This window comes from Trichechus manatus, unplaced genomic scaffold (genome assembly GCF_000243295.1).
Source record: "Trichechus manatus latirostris isolate Lorelei unplaced genomic scaffold, TriManLat1.0 scaffold00056, whole genome shotgun sequence".
NCBI classification, from domain to species: domain Eukaryota; kingdom Metazoa; phylum Chordata; class Mammalia; order Sirenia; family Trichechidae; genus Trichechus; species Trichechus manatus.
In genome coordinates this window covers 4,261,486-4,279,748 of record NW_004443992.1, presented here as the reverse complement: position 1 = coordinate 4,279,748, position 18,263 = coordinate 4,261,486, and the positions used below count along the sequence as shown (strand labels likewise).

Genomic DNA, 18,263 nt, shown 5'->3' with positions numbered 1-18,263 from the left:
CAGTATGTTGTTGTTGTTAGGTGCCATCTAGTCAATTCCAATTCATAGCGACCCCACGTATAACAGGATGAAACACTGTCCAGTCCTGCGCCATCCTTACAATCGTTGTTATGCTTGAATCCATTGTTGCAGCCATCTCGTCAAGGGTCTTCCTCTTTTTCGCTGACCCTCTACCTTACCAAGCATGATGTCCTTCTCCAGGGAGTGGTCCCTCCTGATAACATGTCCAAAGTATGTGAGACGAAGTCTCATCATTCTTGCTTCTAAGAAGCATTCTGGCTGTATTTCTTCCGAGACAGATTTGTTTGTTCTTCTGGCAGTCCGTGGTATATTCAGTATTTTTCGCCAACACCATAGTTCAAAGACGTCAATTCTTCTTTAGTCTTCCTTATTCATTGTCCAGCTTTCTCATGCATATGAGGCATTTGAAAACACCATGGCTTAAGTCAGGCACACCTTAGTCCTTAAAGTGACATCTTTGCTTTTGAACACTTTAAAGAGGTCTATTGGAGCAGATTTGCCCAATGCAATGCGTAGGAATGGAGATTTTGCAGTAGCTGCAACAAAGTGGTGGGACAGTGGACTTGTCAGACAGCACAGAGGCTTGTATTCAAACTACTGCAGAATTTTGTTCATACAGAAGGATCAGTGTGCTGCATTATCATTGCCCCCGCCCCCGCCACTGGCTCAGACATATCATTAATTCATTAATTTATTAAGTCCACCTTTATTCTTTTCTCATTGGCCCATGCCTATTAAAATAGTGCTACACAGCATGAATGTGATCCTAAATACAAACCCAGGTGCCAAAATTTGGCAACCATATGTGGTTATAAGGTGGTCATTCAGATGAACCAAAACATGGTTTTATGCTGTTTGTTTTATATTATCACCAAAATGAAAAAAACAATTTTAAAATGCTCACAAACAATTCTCAAGATGGCAAAGTTATTTCCAGGGACCCCCCAGGGACACACTGACGAGTTTGAGAAACACTGTGAGAAGAGGGCAGAAAGATAAAAGGTTTCAGGTAGACGGAGAAGCATGTGCAGAAGCCTGGGGCAGGACCGAGCCTGGCTCTTAGGAGAAATGGCTAGAAGTTCAGTGGGATTCTAGAGGCCATGTAGCTGAGGCAACAGCCAGATCAAGAAGGGGCCTTTAAGCCATGTTAGAGTGTTTGGACTTGATTTAAAAGGAACCACTGAAAACGTCTATATGTTCCAAATAGCAATAACGAGGCTTCATTGTTGTCGTTATACCCAAATGCCCAGTAACTTAGGGGTACATGACGAATACTTGGAATAGCATAGTTAAATTAAGAAGAAATTTTTTTTATTTGATCATTTGGATCAGAATCATCAAATCATCCTATTTTTACTCAGTGGACAAAAATAAACCAATCCCACTTCCCTAGGAGAGCTGTGAAATAATTATTGTAAAGGATTTTGAAATGTAGAAAAATAACAGAAATACTAGCTGATGGCAATTCTTTCTTGCCTTTTAAGAAATTGTATAGCTGATTCTCAGGAACCACAATCTGATTACAATTTCAAAACTCACAGATTGCTGATTACCCAATTAAGCTAAAAGTAATTGCAAGGGCAGTAATAATGCAAACATTTATGATGAAGGCTTACCAGGCACCACTCTATTTAGCACTTTATGTGCATTATCTCAATTAATCTTTACAATTACTCTATGAGGCAGACACTGTTATTATCTTTATTTTCCTGATAAGAGAACATGTAACTTGCTGAAGATAAAATAGCTAGCAAGTGACAGAACAAGGACTCATACCCAAATGTTCTGACCCCAAAGTCCATTATCTTAACTATGATGGTTTTTACCACAGCCTAAGGTCAAGCTCTAGAAAATACTGGATTAGAAAGGGTCTTGTCTCTCTGATACCAAGGGGACAGGACAGCTTAAAAGTACAGATATTCTAATGGTGCAAAGCCCTTTCTTCACCTACAGTAGACAGTCTTTCAGACTTCATTTATTCTGAAATAACTGGGTAGGAGATGCCAACTAACAGTTAAATTAGAAATAGCTAATACAAATGTGTTCCATTACTTTTATGACTGGTCAAATAAATGTAGCCTTTTAACTGGAATTGGTCTCCTTTTTCCTTTAATTTATGCATTGTTAAGTTGAATGTTATTTGACGTCTTTATTTCTTGATCTTCCTGATGAAGTCAGATTGATGCTTCTTATTTGACCAAGCCAGTCAAATCCTAATTTTCCTGCTAAAGGTTTCGTGATCCTTCCTTTATTAGCAATTTTATTTTATAACAAGGGAGTAATTTTACTTTGAAATACATGAATGGTTTCTGAAATGATTCAGAGATTCTGACATCTATTTTTCTTTTCTCTCCGTCTCGACCTGATATTTAGTTTTCCTACTTGAACCATGGAGCCCTGGTGGGGTGGTGGTTAAGAGCTCAGCTGCTGTCCAAAAGGTTGGGAGTTTGAATTTACCAGCTGCTCCTTGGAAACCGTATGGGGCAGTTCTACTCTGTCCTATAGGGTTGCTATGAGTCAGAATCGACTCAACTGCAACGGGTGTGGTGGTTATTTTTTTGTTTTTGTTTTTATTTGAACCATAGCACCATATTCAAATTTAAATGCCAGTAGTACTTGAGTCTAACCTATGATGTTGCTTGAGGTGGTGGCTTTACTATGGAATAAAAATTGTATATCAAACAGAGTTTTTTGCTAGTCCCCTTAAATTAGATACTTCTGTTTATCTTCTGAAGTTTATAAGTAGCAGTGAATAAAAATGAAATAAGTAGCTACTGTAAACTATGATGAATTATCTAAAGACAAGGGTTTTAAGTGGCAAGGTTGATTAGAAGTATTGATAATGAAGTTTATGGATTATATTATAATACCGATGCTCTTATACTGTCACTTACACTTTTTTATGTTTTCCCAATTGCTTTCTTAGAATTTGATACTATTTTCTCTAATCTATTTGCTTGTATTATTTTGTATAAAATATACATTTTACAAAATAGGTTATATATATTTTGTGTCTGTGTGTAGTGTGTGTGTGTGTGTGTGTTTAAATAATGAGGAAAGCTAAAAGAAATCTTGAGAAATCCATTCCTTGATTTCAGGCACATGACATTAAAACCATCCTAGAAAATATTCTATTCATTTTCCTCTTCCAAATCTCTAGAGATATTTAATCCAATATTTTTACCTGTCTTTCCAAAACAAATAAAATGGCTGGGTAAAATCATATTAGCTTAAAGTTCCACTTAGTAAAAAGCTTTTAAATCATGTTGTACATAAAAAAAATTAACGTTTCACTCATATCAAGAGGGAACAATATAAATAGTAGCATAAATAGAAGAGGCTTCTCTCCCATTCCCTAACTCCGTCCTCCTTTTCATGAGCATCAAGGTCATCACTGATGCAATTGCTTTTCAGATATTTTTTTTGTCAATGATGAGAGAGGCAATTACATGTACAGTTCTCCTCTACGTGACACTGCCCAAAGGTGGGCAAACTGCAGCTCTTGATGGATGCCAACTATTATATATACTAGGTTAGAAATTTTCATATAGGGAAAGGAAAACGAACAGAGGGAAGACTGAACAAAAACGCTGATAAATAGAAGTTATCATGGAAAGAGAAAGTGGTGGTTAATTGTTCACAGACTCCGGTTTTGCCAAACATTGAGTACCATGAAATATTGGTGGGTATGTATATACTTTCACATATTCACACACACATAATAATAACATTTGAGATAGCAAATAAGATTCTTGTATCCAAAGCTTAACAAATTCAAATCATATGCCAATGAGTTTCTTTATGAAGCATAGAATCTGAAAACAGGCCACTTTCAGCTGGAGAAAACATTTGGGTAGTTAGTGCTGCAGGGTACAAATGTATATGGCCCCATACTTGCTTGTGTTTTGCAGAGGGTTTACAAAATCTGAAATATATTATTTGACTAAAATGAGATGTCATGAGAAATGACCACCAACATTATTAGAAATGCTTTAGAAGCACACAGTAATCACCCAACGATGCTGTTGTGAACTGCAGTTCAGCACATGGATTCTGGTGCTTGTTGGAGTGAGGGGGAGCGGAGAAGAGGGGAGCGGGATTTTATTCTGAAGGCAAAAAGTGCTGCCATCAGCAGTCTGCCTGTCCCGTAAGGGATCATCCTGAGGACCATGTATGGTAGGGGAGCAGTCTAAAAAGTACTTTTCTAGATTCTTTCTGTAATACTGTTAGAGAACATATGCTAGGTTTATGAAATATATGCAAGATAATGTTTATTACTCTTCACTGTGTTTTCGTTACTGGAATCTCAGTGAGGGTTAGCGTGCAACATAAATGTCTATTAGGAAGATGAAGTTTCACCTGCAAAAGGTAAACATTAGTTTTTATTCTCAACTAAAATTTCATTTTTAATAATGCAGCCATTATTAACTATAAGCAAGGTTCTCAGCACATAATAGGCCAATGGTAAATATTTATTTATGAAATCTAGGAGTAAAACAGATTGCTTTTCAAAGTTGACAGTTGGCATTTCTCGGCATTGCTATCTCCAGCACTTAGCATAGTATCTGACGCTTAGAAAGTGTTGAATAAATGAATGAATGAATGAGATATACAATTGCTAAGCTGAAAGAAAACAAGAGAGAGAAATTCATTTTAGATTTAAAGAGTCACTGTTTATATGAAATTAATTTTCTTAAAAATATACATTCATATTGTTATAGGTTTTTAATTCTAGTTGAATTCTGCTCTATTTTTTTCCTCCACAGGTGTGGAATCCATAGCATGTTCCCCTTACATTTAGCGGCCCTAAATGCTCACTCTGACTGCTGCAGAAAGTTGTTGTCATCAGGTAAGTAAATCCATTGTCAAAGATGAGGCTTAATGTATCCTGTCAGTGAGTCACATGGCTTCAGGTGTCTGGTCAGAGTGAGTGGCTGCCTGTGCTTCATGTCATTACCTGACTTGGCAGAAGTTATGTACTACATACAGCTAACTGCATGTGACAGCTCCCAGCAGTCCACGGTGTGAACGCTGTTCAAATGTCAGTACTCCTGCCCCAGAGTGAGAGTCTTGTCTGTTTTTTAAGTTAAATCTTGGGTGATCCCGGGTGGGAGAGAGGCAGGGATGTCCAGAGCTTACTGGCAAGTTTGCCATAGAAGGAAAAGACATCTTTCAAGTTTAAAATGGTGACTTAACATTTAATAGTTTTCAACAAAAGAAAAAAAGGCCAAATTCCCTATATTTTAATGGTAGAAAATGTGTTACCGTTCCACTCTGTGGGCTCTGAAAAATCAGTATAAAAATTAAACTACATTTTTTTTTTTTTAACTTGGGGTTATTTGGAACCAAGATATTCTTTCTGGTTTGGAGCTTTGCTAATCTTTCTTATCACCGTTTCTGCCAACCTCTATATATTAAGAAGTTCCTGGGCTTTCAAAGGTGATACAGGTCTGCAGGCAAAGATTGTTTATGAATTAATTCATCAAATATCCCAGAGGCATTTTTTTCCTTTATGTACTTTACCTACAGTTGATTCCGCTTTCACTGATTTTGGCATGTTTAAAAATAATCCCTGCATGAAAGCACGTTTGCTAAATCTTAAACCAACTGAAAGCTAGGAATACACTTAAGAAAATATCTATTCCAGCATGTTCGGATTACTTCTTTGCCTTCCATGTTTTCTCCATGCATTCTCTCTGCCTGTCTATTACCCCACTTATCTCAAATTAGTTTCATAAATTTCTATCCTGTGATTGAAAAATGGGGCTGTGGTTCACCCAGGGCTGAATGTGAAAATAAATTCTTCTTGACTTCACAGTTCTTCCTATAAAATTGCCAAGCTTGAGCAGTTACCATTCGTTTCCATGACAACCTCTTTCTGACTACAGTTGCTTGCGTTGTGGTTTCTCTACTAACTGATTTTTCTGTCTCTGCAATGTTTCTTGTGGTTTAACTAGGACAAAAGTATAGCATAGTATCCTTGTTTAGTAATGAGCACGTGCTGTCTGCAGGCTTTGAAATAGACACCCCAGATAAATTTGGAAGAACGTGCCTTCATGCTGCTGCTGCAGGAGGGTGAGTAGTTAGCGATTTTAGTTATTTCATGGTTTAATTACTAATTCATCTTAACTGATTTAAGTTGTCTCTGAATCCAAGGCAATTTCCTTAGTAAAATGGCTAAGAATCATTTCTGGCAATACCAAATATCACTATGTTGCATTCCCAGATTACTTGCATTTTGCTCTTCCAAAGAAAAATTGTTAACTCATCTCAGATAGCAATTTTTTTTCTTTTTAATTTGTAGAGATATTTATTCAGCCTATAGAATAAATATCTACTAGGTACTCCCTCCACCAAAATAAAATAATTTGATCTTTTTTTCCTTTTTTGTTGCTGGTAGGTGAGTGATGATCAAGGGAATCCAAAAGTGAATTAATTCATCTTCCTTTACAGACATTTTTGCCCTTACTTCAAAACTGATTTTTAAGTCTTTATAATGATTAAATGTGAAACGAAGGTCAAAAGAGAACCCAAAGCATAGGCAAAAGTGATTTAAACCTTGCTTTTTTTTTTTTTTGAACTTGCTTAAGGGATTTTGCATTGGATACTGTCTTTTTCATATCAGTGGTTAGATTAATGCTCTGATCAGTAAATTGTTGGTATATGCCCTCACATTGACAAAACATGGCCACTCTTGGGTGACGTTATTTGAGTAAGGTGTTGGTTCTTAATCAATTTCCTGTTCCTTAAGCAACAGCAAAGCTTCTTCATTTGTCCTCTACATATTACCAAAGGCATTACCTATTTATTAGAGGTGAATTGACTGTGAAGCTTTAGGGCCCCTTATTTGCATGGGTCCTTTCAAAGTGTCCTACCTACTAGTTTTGTTTTCATTAAAAAACTGCTTTTGTATTCTTTTTTAAAAGAGGCTCCCCACCCTTCAAGTTATATGAGCTTCATGAGCCACACAACCTGGGTCAGCCTCTGTCTTTGATCCTTTGGCATCACTCAGTACGAGATGGATGCTTTATGTCAACTGACATTATGACACCAACATGTAAATATCTTAGAAAGTTCTTATATTTTATGACTGAAACACCTAGTTCTCTGAGAAGGGTGACTATAAAGGGTCAGGTTGGGGTAGGAAGAGTCCTGTTCAGAGTTTTCATTAATCATTTTTTTCTTATTTAAATTGTAATAAAATAATAAATTCTAGGTTTTTTTCTTAGCATCCCAAGTTTAGAACAATAGTGGATGATTATCTCTTTTTATGCCCATATTTAAAAAAAAAAAAATCAGCCTTATACAAAAAGGTGGCAACACATCATTCTAGATTTGTGTCTGAAACTCCTATTAGAATTAATATTTAGCAGTATGCCTTTCAAAAGGAAAATTCATTTCAGTGAGTCTCTTTCTCTCTACTAAACATGATTTATTGCTTCTCAAATGACAAAGAAGCTTTGGAAGATCACTGTGCTCCATTACATCGTTTTCGGCCTTGTTTCTGCACATTTATTTACCTAGATTACAAATATAGGGAAATGTAGCTATTTTATTTTCCATTAAGGAGTGTCTGGGTCGAAAATGGTTATCACGGTGAATCCATTCTGCTATGATAAAAGGTAATGCTTATCCACTACAGGTCATTTTTAAAGGTGACATGAAGTATTATAGTTTTAAGTGGTTGTTTCATAAACTCTTGATGGTTTTGAAAAAGAATTTTAGGATAAGTGATGAAACCATCATTGAGAGGTTTAATCGTGCAATAATCATTAAATTCCTAACTCATGGAACTGAAAATGTCCCATTAAGCTCTTTACTGACTTTTTAAAAGGAATCCTAAGGACTTTAGATCCTTAAGATACAGCATTACTCTAAAATGTTCGGGTTATATTTTTGTTAGCAGAAACAAAACCTGGAGTTACCATTTAATCCTGGCCTGCGCTCTGTTGAAAACAGCTCTTTCTGAAGATAGTCCAGTAGTTGGCCTTTACCATCTTAATGATGTTTTTTCCCTGTCTTTTTAGTAATGTGGATTGTATAAAACTCTTGCAGAGCAGCGGAGCAGATTTCCATAAAAAGGACAAATGTGGGAGGTATGTAATCAGCGAGCTCTTCTTCAAGGGCCTAAATAAAAGAGTGGGGAGCAGTCCCTCTGGAAATCATGTTATGTTGAAATGATAAACAGGGAAACTAGCTGAGAAGATTCCATCCCCAGAAGGAAATTCCTTCTTATAGCGAAACACCAACAAAATGGGCACAAGCCACAAGGAAAGCTCTCCACTCACAGGTGCTGATTAGGAATGCCAATTGTTTCTCTTCTCCTTTCAATTTTTCTTTAACCTCCTACATGGATATAGTTTAGAAAATTCTGTTTATAGCAGAATAGAACTCTTTAGAGACCTCCCCCATCCCAGAATCTGGCAACATCTGGAGCATCTTATTATATTTATGGAACATTTTATCTTAGGATACATTTTTAGACATTTTAAAAATATATATGCTAAATAGTCCATTTGGTTATTGGGATGGGTCATTGAACTTTTCTTACCTTAATGGTCCTCTGCATAGCTAAATATGATGTGATGCTAACTGGTACATGGATACACACACACGGTGTGTGTATTTATACTTTTTTTTTTTCATAATATTCTCCACTCCTTCTACTCACTTGCATTCTGGCTCTTTGGGTTTCTACAAATTTCTTCTCCTACTTACCTACTTAAGACAGTTCCTACTTGTCCTTCAAGACGTGGTTTGGCCCTTTTGCATTGTTCTCCCATTAACCTGTATCCCTATCCTCAGGGAGCTTCTAGTTCAGTGGGGAAGATGAGATAATACACCATTAGCTAAAATCAAGGCAATGTGTGATGATAGCCCGAGGAGAAACTTAGGAGCTAAACGATCTCAGATGAGAGAGAGAGAACTTTTGGAACTTAAGAGTTTTGATGGGTGGAAGTTGTTCAGGAAAGAGCATTCCAGGGGAAGAAAACAGCATGGGCAAAGGGGCAAGAAGTATGGACATGACTGGGGAAACTTCAGATTGTTTGGATACAGTAATTGGGTATATCTGGGGAGAGGGAGATACTCATAAAAGGAGATTGGGACCAGCTTGGGAAGGTCTTCAGTTCCAGGCTAAGGAATCAAGGCTTTGTTCAGTGGGGAGCCACCAAAGGTTTGAAATCAGGATTGTCATATGTAGGGACTGTACCTTAGAAAACCCAGCTTTTTATCCATCCCAACTGGAAATTAGATGGAAGCTTGATTAGAGCTAAGAAGGCTAATGAGAATGGTATTGCAGCGGTCCAAATAAGCAATAATATAGGCCTGAACCAGGGTGGGCACTAGGAGTGAAGAGGAAGGATAGATGCGAGGGTAGATGGCCTTGTAGCTTCAGTTCCAAGTTACATAGTCAAAGAAAGGCACTTGCACTCTGAGAGCAGATGAGCTTTCTAGACCCGCAGTACTAGTGCCAGCTTTCTAGACCCGCTGTCAGTACTAGTGCCAGTGATGAGTGTTTTTCAGACTGAATGATGTAATAAATTGCTGTTTGTTTTCCAGGACCCCTTTGCATTATGCAGCTGCGAATTGTCATTTCCACTGTATTGAGACATTAGTGACCACAGGGGCCAACGTTAATGAAACGGATGATTGGGGACGGACAGCTTTGCACTATGCTGCCGCATCAGACATGGATAGAAAGTAAACACAGCCTGCTCATGCTTCCTCTGGGGGTAGGGCTGCGGGCGGGGGAGGTTTGCTAAGTTTTCTTCATAGTCCCTCATGGAAACTGATATGAAGAAGCTCTCTTACCCAGAGCCAAAGGGGTCTTAGAATTGCTTCATCTCTAACCCCACTTTTCCCATTCTTCTCTCTTTATGTTTGGTTGTTACATGTCACTGCACAATTACTTCTCTACTCTCTGGGTTGAATGCCAAGTGGAGCCATCAAGCTCTGGTTTTCAATTTGTTCAAATATGTTGTAATTCATTTCGACATATACTGCAGTTTTCATCATCACCACTTAAATGCTTCATTTGCTGTAAAACTTAGACTTGTTAATATATATGCCATAAGTAAAAAATATCTGCCTATGCATAAACCCAACAGCCTTCAAATGTGGTATCAGTATGTGTAAAATAGATGCTATTCTCAGAACTTTGGGCATGAGTGCTCTTTCAGCAGCTGAAAGAGAGGAAGTTGATTGCTCTGGACATGTTTGCATTCTCGGTGGCTAGAAAAGGAAAGCAGAAATAAGTGAACCAGTTCAAGGGGAAAACATGGGAGAAGTGCCCACAGTTTATGAGATTATTCTCACAGGCTTAAGGGTCAAGGCGTCCTTCATAGGAATACTTTTTGGTGACCCTGCTTGGAGTGCTATTGAGTTATTTGCTGCCCTGTGCTGTGGAATTGATTCTGGGTCAGTGCTAACTGCTTATTCCATACAGCAGTGACTTTCACACGTTTTAGATGGTGACTCACAGTAAGAAATATATTTTGCATCATATACATATGTGTGTTATATATGAGTGTATAACATGAAAACAAAAATTTTATGAAGCCATTTTCATCTTTACTATGTGTGATGTTAAAAAAAAAAAAAAAAGCAAAACTGCTGTCTGCAGCCCACTAAATGATTTCACAATTCAGTAATGGGTTATGATCCATAGTTTGAAGAAACACTGCTCTTCATGTTTATATAATATTTCCAAGTCAGATGTAGCACTCAGAATCCCACAGCCATGTAGATTATTAATGCAACACACATTTATTGAGCATCTGCTATGCGCCAGGCTCTGTGCTCTTCACTTGGGATGTAGGAGGAGTGGGTGAGGGAGGGGGAGCAAGCGTACCACATCTGCTTAGAGCTGAAAACGATTCCTGGGTGGTGAAGAATTGTTCTGGCAGATGAGGGGTGATTAGGTCCCCGTCTCTGGATAAGTGAGATGCTGAACTCGTGAACAGGCAGCAAGGACTGTGGTATGGGTCAGAGAAGTTTGAGTAAAGTCGCCTCCTGTTTACCTGGGAGTTTGGAATGTTTAGGGAAGAGTGGACAAATTGTTGTATTAATCACTTACACCTAGATGTGAGTTTTAGTAAAGTCATGTTCCCAACTGCATTCCTTTGAAAAGAATAGATTTACTGGATGGCCTTGGAGAGAACTACGCAGACACTCAATGAAAATCGATGCTGCTTTTCTCTTTTGGGTTGGGATAAAAATAATTGGGATATAACTTGCACCCAAACCATTAACAACTTTGCCATTAAAAAAATTAATTGCAATTTTTTTTTTCTGTCCCATATGCTGAGAAGTAAGACCATCTTAGGAAACGCCCATGAAAATTCAGAAGAACTTGAAAGAGCCAGGGAGCTGAAGGAGAAGGAAGCCGCACTGTAAGTTTCTTCTGAGCTTAAGAACAAGGCGTCATTTCTGATGGCTTTGTCTGCTCTCTGGATCACCACATGGGCCAACCTACTCTTTTAGGGTGTAACTTGGAATCTTGAGGAAGTGTTGTGGGCTTGTCTTGAATGAAGAAGAAACTGTTTTTTTAATACATCCTTCAGCTTTGCTGTTTTTCACACAGGGAGATCTTTCTAAAATTGTAAGCTTTGCTGCAACCATTACTGTGATTGGCCAGCAGTTTTTAGGACCAGGTGTCCTAAATATCATTGCTAATCTGCTACGTATCATGTGCCTGAGGGGACATAACAATTTTACTCAGGGCTTTAGGCTCTTCTTTCATAACCTGAGGAAAACTAGTTAAGTGCTCCTGTAAATAAAGGAAGGAGCCCTTGTGGCACACAACTGCTAACCGAAAGGTAGACGTTTCAAACCTACCAGCAGCAACTCCGTGAAAGAAAAGACCTGGTGATCTGCTCCCATAAAGATTACAGACTTGAAGACCCTATGGGTCACTTCTACTCTTACATAACGTTGCTATGAGTCGGAATCGAGTTGACAGCAAACAGCAACAATAACAACATAAATAAAGGTCTTGAGATTTTGGTGTGAAATACACCAAGTGCACTGTCCCCTACGCATCAACTTACAGACAGCCCCATGCTGTCTGCAAACAGCTGCTCACATCCTGCCTCTCTCTGGCTTCTGACGGAGACTTAGCTGTTGCTGAGATACGGGCTGGAGTGACTGCCATCACCTGTGGGGCTGGTACATTGGAAAGATCTAATGCCTCATCCTCCAAGAGTCCTATGCACTTCAAATCACAGTAAGAAGTATACACTGCCCAGTGCAGTGGCTGGCACAAAACAAGTGCTCAGTACTGTTGCAAAATTGAGCAAATGCTCACAATTTGTGCCCTGTCCCTGTGAGACCCAAAGGACGTAGTTGCTGTAAGAGACTGCACACATAGTCTTTAACTTGTTTAGTCTTTTCTCCAGTTGTCAAAAAAAACAGTTACCATCGAGTCAGTTCTGACTCATAGTGTCCCCATGTGTGTCAGAGTAGAACTGTGCTCCATGGGGCTTTCAATGACTGATTTTTCAGAAGTAGATTGTCAGGCCTTTCTTCCGAGGTGCTGCTGGGTAGACTCGAACTTCTAACCTTTCCATTAGCAGCAAACACTTTCTTTAACGATTTGTACCCAGGGATTCCCTCCAGTTGTCAGAGGAAGCTCTTTCTCTATGACCTGAATGTTCCCTGTCCAGTCAAGGGTCTTCTAACCTCCCACTGGGCTTTACCTGTGCTCAGACCATTGTGGAAAGGTAGAGTTAGAGAGTGTGGCCCCGGTCAGGTTGGGGGATATAACTGTGACTATGACAAGGGTGAGGATAGGAAACACAGCCGTAAGTAAAGCAGAATTACAAACGTTTTGCACCAATACCCCAAAATTTAAAATAATGATATTAGAAGAATGTAAAGATTTAAACCACCTCAACAAATGCCCCCTTCTCCAGCAGAACTGCAAGCTTGCCCTGAGCCTGAGAGCTCTTTTATGCAAAGAGGGACGACCCTCTCCTCCAAGTATGCTCCTGACCTTGTGTGCTTCTGTTGATTTTGCAGCATAGGTACCAAAATCACTAGTTAGCTCCCTGGAAGGAGAAAAGATAAGACATTCCCAGTTAAAATGTGACACTCATTTTCCCTTAGAAGCAATGTGGAGACTATTCAAATTCTATAGTACTGTTGTTATTCTAATAACACTGTTCGCAGTATAGTTCAGCTGTATTCTGGGTTAAGTAACTCTTCAGGGGCAGTTCCAAGTGCTTTCCAAATTCCACACAGCCCACTTACCAACTGACTTTTAGAACATAATCTATTGAGAAGTTGGGGATTGTGTGTTCACTACAGCACTATTCCTGTTGAATGACTTATTTAAAGGGGTGAATTTGGTTGAAAATGAGTCACACCTGGGATTCTGTCCATGCGCACTTAATTACCAAAATCAAAAAAGACTTCCTTATAAGGTGCAAATCACCAAAGACAACATGATAGCAGGGTTCCAATAATAGCTTGATTTACTACGGAACATTTTATGGATAAATTATGTGACATTTAGCTATTTGGTTTAAAACTGTCTTTCGTCAGTTTTTCTGGAAATTAAAGTATTTATTTTAATTGTCTCTATGAGTAATTTGCCCACGGAAGCAGCAGTCAAGAAATCAAACAACATGTTGCATTGGGCAAATCCGCTGCAAAAGACCTCTTTGAAGTGTTAAAAAGCAAGATGTCATCTTGAGGACAAAGGTGCACCTGACCCAAGCCATGGTATTTTCAATCACCTCATATGCATGCAAAAGCTGGACAGTGAATAAGGATGACCGAAGAAGAATTGATGCCTTTGAATTATGGTGTTGGCGAAGAATACTGGATATACCATGGACTGCCAGAAGAATGAACAAATCTGTCTTGGAAGAAGTACAACCAGAATGTTCCTTAGAAGCAAGGATGGCGAGACTTCATCTCACGTATTTTGGACATGTTATCAGGAGAGACCAGTTCCTGGAGAAGGACATCATGCTTGGTGAAGTAGAGGGTCAGCAAAAAAAGAAGAAGACCCACAATGAGACGGATTGACACAGTGGCTGCAGCAATGGGCTCAAACATAGCGACGATTGTGAGGATGGTGCAGGACTGGGCTGGGTTTCGTTCTGTTGTACATAGGGTGCTCTGAGTTGGAACCGACTCGATGGCACTTAACAACAACAGCATAGAAATTTTCTGTTGGAAGGTCTTGTTTACTGTATAGACTTACATTTATAATCTCAAAATTTTTATTTGAGTATGAAATGGATTAGTTTTTCATGTAAAGGACATGCTTGTCCTACTAGCATAGAAATAATACTGAAATTCTAGAGCATTGCTTACCTCCCATTTTTATCCAGCAGCATCATCCCATTCCCAGTAGGCCCTGAATAGTACCCATTACATCTATGGGGGCTTATGTGCTAGAGTTTAGGGCTCTTTAGCAAAGTGGTGTCACAATTCTTTCTTTAACCTTTCCAATGATTGTGGCTTTTTCAGAAAAATTACAACTCTGTCAGAAAAGGTATTCAAAATGTATTATTTTAAGTGTAGCCTATATTCCTAATGGTGCAATGTAAGTGCTTCTTTCTTCATAAATGGTCACTGAATTAATCTTTTATATTTTAAAAATGTTTACCTATTCTTTAATCTTCTTATTTTTTCAGCTACTCTTAAATGCTTTCTTTTTCTTACTCTTTCTAACTTTCACTTCCCAACCTTTTGATCTTAGAGTCTCCAAAAGCAACATTAAAAACAAACTCACTCTGTTGAGGTTTGCCCTGTGGTAATGGCCTAACCATTCCTTTGTTACATTTGAGACTTTGTCTTTTGAACAGAGACCTCTAACAACTTGTTATTCAATAATCTTAATTCCAGACAGGTTCTGTACCCTAGTATGAGGAAAAAACAAAACAAAACAAGAAAACCTTAATTACCCTCTTGTTCCTAAAGCATTTCCTGAATTCTAGAATGTCTATTTTAAGCGGAAATATAGTCAAATACCGCATAACATCCATTCGAGCAATGTCGAATCTCATATACGTCCGTGGTCCTGTAAGGTTATAATAGAGTTCAGTAATACTGATCAGAGAATGAGATGTAGTGGACGTAATGGGATGTAGTGAATGCAGCAGCTTCCTGCATGCAACACATGTATCTCATGTCTCCTGGATACAAAGCAATTGCACTGCCAGGAGTATAATGGTACAGTATGTATATAACCTATAAAACATATGTCTTGATAGTCATAATAAATGCCTATGTTACTGGCTTATGTATGTACTGTACTGTACTTTCTATTATTGTTTTCATGTGAACTCTCCCTACTTACAAATAAAAAGTTTACTGTATAACAGTGTATGCTTGGGCTTGCAGGCAGCAACATCCAATCTCATGTATCGCACATCTCTTGAGTGTTGTAGCGTTATCTCTGTGTTTAATTTTCTTTAAAAAATATTACCGTGAAGTGCATCATGGCTCCCAAACGCAGCAAAACCAGTGCTAGTGATAGCAGCAGCAAGAGCAAAGGAGAAGTATCGATCTGGAAACGAAACAAAAGGTTATTAAACAATAGGAAGGTGGAAAATCAGTAAAGGCTATGGGTTCATGATATAGGCATGTTCACGCAACATCCAAATCATGTAATGTCCTGTTTCACGGAACATATCATGGACGTTTAGCGACGCGTGACTGTAAAGCCTATGAAAATGCACACACACACACACACACACACACACACACACACACACTCTCTCATACCCCTTACAGCTCGTGAAACTTCATTGATGTAGGATTTCTAAAGAAATACTGAAATTCACAAAGTACTTTGTGGAACATGCATAAAAGGAGGTAAATTACATTGATTATCCCTTTTGGCCCAGAGATGTTTTCTAAATAACACTCCGTCTTTATATTTACAGATGTTTAGAGTTTCTGCTTCAGAATGATGCAGACCCCTCTATCCGGGACAAGGAAGGTTACAATAGCATACATTATGCTGCTGCCTACGGCCACAGACAGTGTCTGGAGTTGGTGAGTAGTTTTTTTTCTCTAACACACACACACAAACCTGAAATTGCTGGTCTTAACCTCTCAATAAATACCCTCACGGCCTAATTAAGTCACCACTAGAAATCTCCTTGAAGATATTCTGTGGTAAGCAATGTAAACTGTTTCACTTTATGATATGTTATCTGTCTATTTCATTTCTGTCCATCCTAAACTCAGAGCTGACAATTGATTCTTCCACATTAACTTGGGCTGGGATGTTAGCCCTGTGTACAAACACAGTTTATATTTTAAAGACAGTTAAAATGCATCAAATAAGTTTAGTGTATATTTCAGGAGGCAAACTTTGTATCCTAATATTCAATAAGAGTGTTGTATGATGACTCACATAACTGTTTGCCTTATCGGTTTGTCATGGTGTTGTGGGCACTGATATTGGCTTGCTGTTCATCCCCTACTGGGCCTCTAATTGCTTCAGAATATTTATGTTGCAGAGAGAATCTTTCATTGGGTAAAACATTTTCTTCTAAAGCAGTGGTTATTGTAGTAGCAAAGACTCCAGAGTCATACTGCCTTATGCTAGAATCCCAGCACTGTCCTCTTATTATCTGACCTTGGCAAGCTTCGTAATCACTCTGAGACACAGTTTTCCCATCTACAAAATGGAGATCAGTTAGTGCTTTTGTCATAAGAATGTCAAGGTTTAAGTGAGGTAACGGGGCCCTGGTAGCACAGTAGTTAAGAGCTCGGCTGCTAACCAAAAAGTCAGTAGTTCGAATCCACCAGGTGCTCCTAGTAAACCCTATGGGTCTGTTCTACTCTGTCCTGTAGGGTCACTATGAGTCGGAATCAACTCGACAGCAACAGGTTTGGTTTTTTGGTTTATATACCAGGCTAGGTGTTTCACATGTAAACCCGTTGCCATCCAGTTGGTTCTGACTCATAGTGATCCTACAGGACAGAGTAGAACAGACCCATAGGGTTTACAAGGAGCACCTGGTGGATTTGAACTACTGACTTTTTGGTTAGCAGCCAAACTCTTATCAAACTATGCCACCAGGGTTTCCAGCCCTGTATATAGTAAGTGTTTAATAAATGTCACACTACCACAAACAAGTAAGACGTTCTTTTATGAGATAGCTGTAGGTGAACTGATTTTAGAATACCTTGGAACATAGTTTTGTAGTTTAAGAAAAGACATTGGCAAGGGCACTAACAGCAGAATATACTGAAACTTCCAAACCATCAAAAATTTAAAACCTACAGTGATCAAGAAACACCTGGGGTTTTAGAGTCTGAAACTCCCCTGTTGGTGTAGATCATGAGACACAAGCTCAAATGCCCACAGGGACCAGAAAGGTAAATGAGTGAAGTGAGCCCAGGGGGAAACAATAGGAATGATGGGGATTATGGGAAATAGAGCACATGTTCCGTCTAAACTGCTAGTCACTCCAGCTGATTGAGGCCGGGTGACAATGCATGCCCAAGGTTGCTAGATCTCCAGTGTTTTAAAAGAAGCTAGAAATCTGGACTTTTTATATGAAATTTCTCATTTTGAAAACAGCGGGTGATCTAGGGGGGAAAATGAGGGGTTCGTGGCTGAATCTTACCTGAAGGCCACCATTTTGCATCATTTTTGGTTCAGCTATACCAGCATACACTGGGTAGCCCAAATTCACTCTTCTCTGGTCCAATAACAAACACCACCTTTCCCAACTGGACTCCAACTCTTTTCCTTGTCCCTTTAAAAGAAGAAGTTCTACTTTTCAGAGTTATTCAGAGGTGTGTCTGGAGAAACACTTGAACTTCAACTTCACTGTCTATTTAGAAAGATCTGAGGCAGAAAGGCAGTAAGCAGTGGTGTTGGTGTCTACGTAGAAGTGACTGAATAATTCCCCACCTATTTCTTCTATCTTTGACTTTGTTGCTGGTTTCAAAGAAGGGCTTCACTTAGGGTCATTCTTACTATATTTCTTTTAACTACGAATGTAAGAATATTCTCATAAAGGTCACCCAGTTTGGAAATAAAAAGTTGAGTATTCTGGTGGTGTTTTTTTATTGCATTGATTGATGAATTGTTCTTGTGGATACTAAAGATTACCTTGTTTGACCTTGTGGGTGGCACTTTTTCTTTTTTTTTTGTCCTCTAGTTTGGATTCCATCATAGTTCCTGTCCCAGTTACTGTGACTGTGTATAAAACCACCCTACTCCATAGACACATCCAAACTCCTTGAGGGACTGAATTGCTGGG

General features: G+C 38.7%; 1 protein-coding gene across 6 annotated transcripts in view; it reads left to right on the top strand.

Annotated features, from left to right (window-relative positions):
• ANKRD44 (ankyrin repeat domain 44) overlaps positions 1-18,263 on the top strand; it is a 203,682-nt gene that overhangs the window by 103,973 nt on the left and 81,446 nt on the right. For 3 of the 6 annotated variants that reach the window (XM_023732935.1, XM_023732936.1, XM_023732933.1), the window contains exons 10-15: positions 4,788-4,870; positions 5,979-6,096; positions 8,049-8,117; positions 9,583-9,723; positions 11,334-11,414; positions 15,924-16,035. In XM_023732935.1, coding sequence (XP_023588703.1) covers positions 4,788-4,870; positions 5,979-6,096; positions 8,049-8,117; positions 9,583-9,723; positions 11,334-11,414; positions 15,924-16,035 — 604 coding nt within the window. The remainder of the gene's footprint in view (positions 1-4,787; positions 4,871-5,978; positions 6,097-8,048; positions 8,118-9,582; positions 9,724-11,333; positions 11,415-15,923; positions 16,036-18,263) is intronic. The other 3 variants (XM_023732934.1, XM_012556055.2, XM_023732937.1) reach the window with 1 other exon arrangement.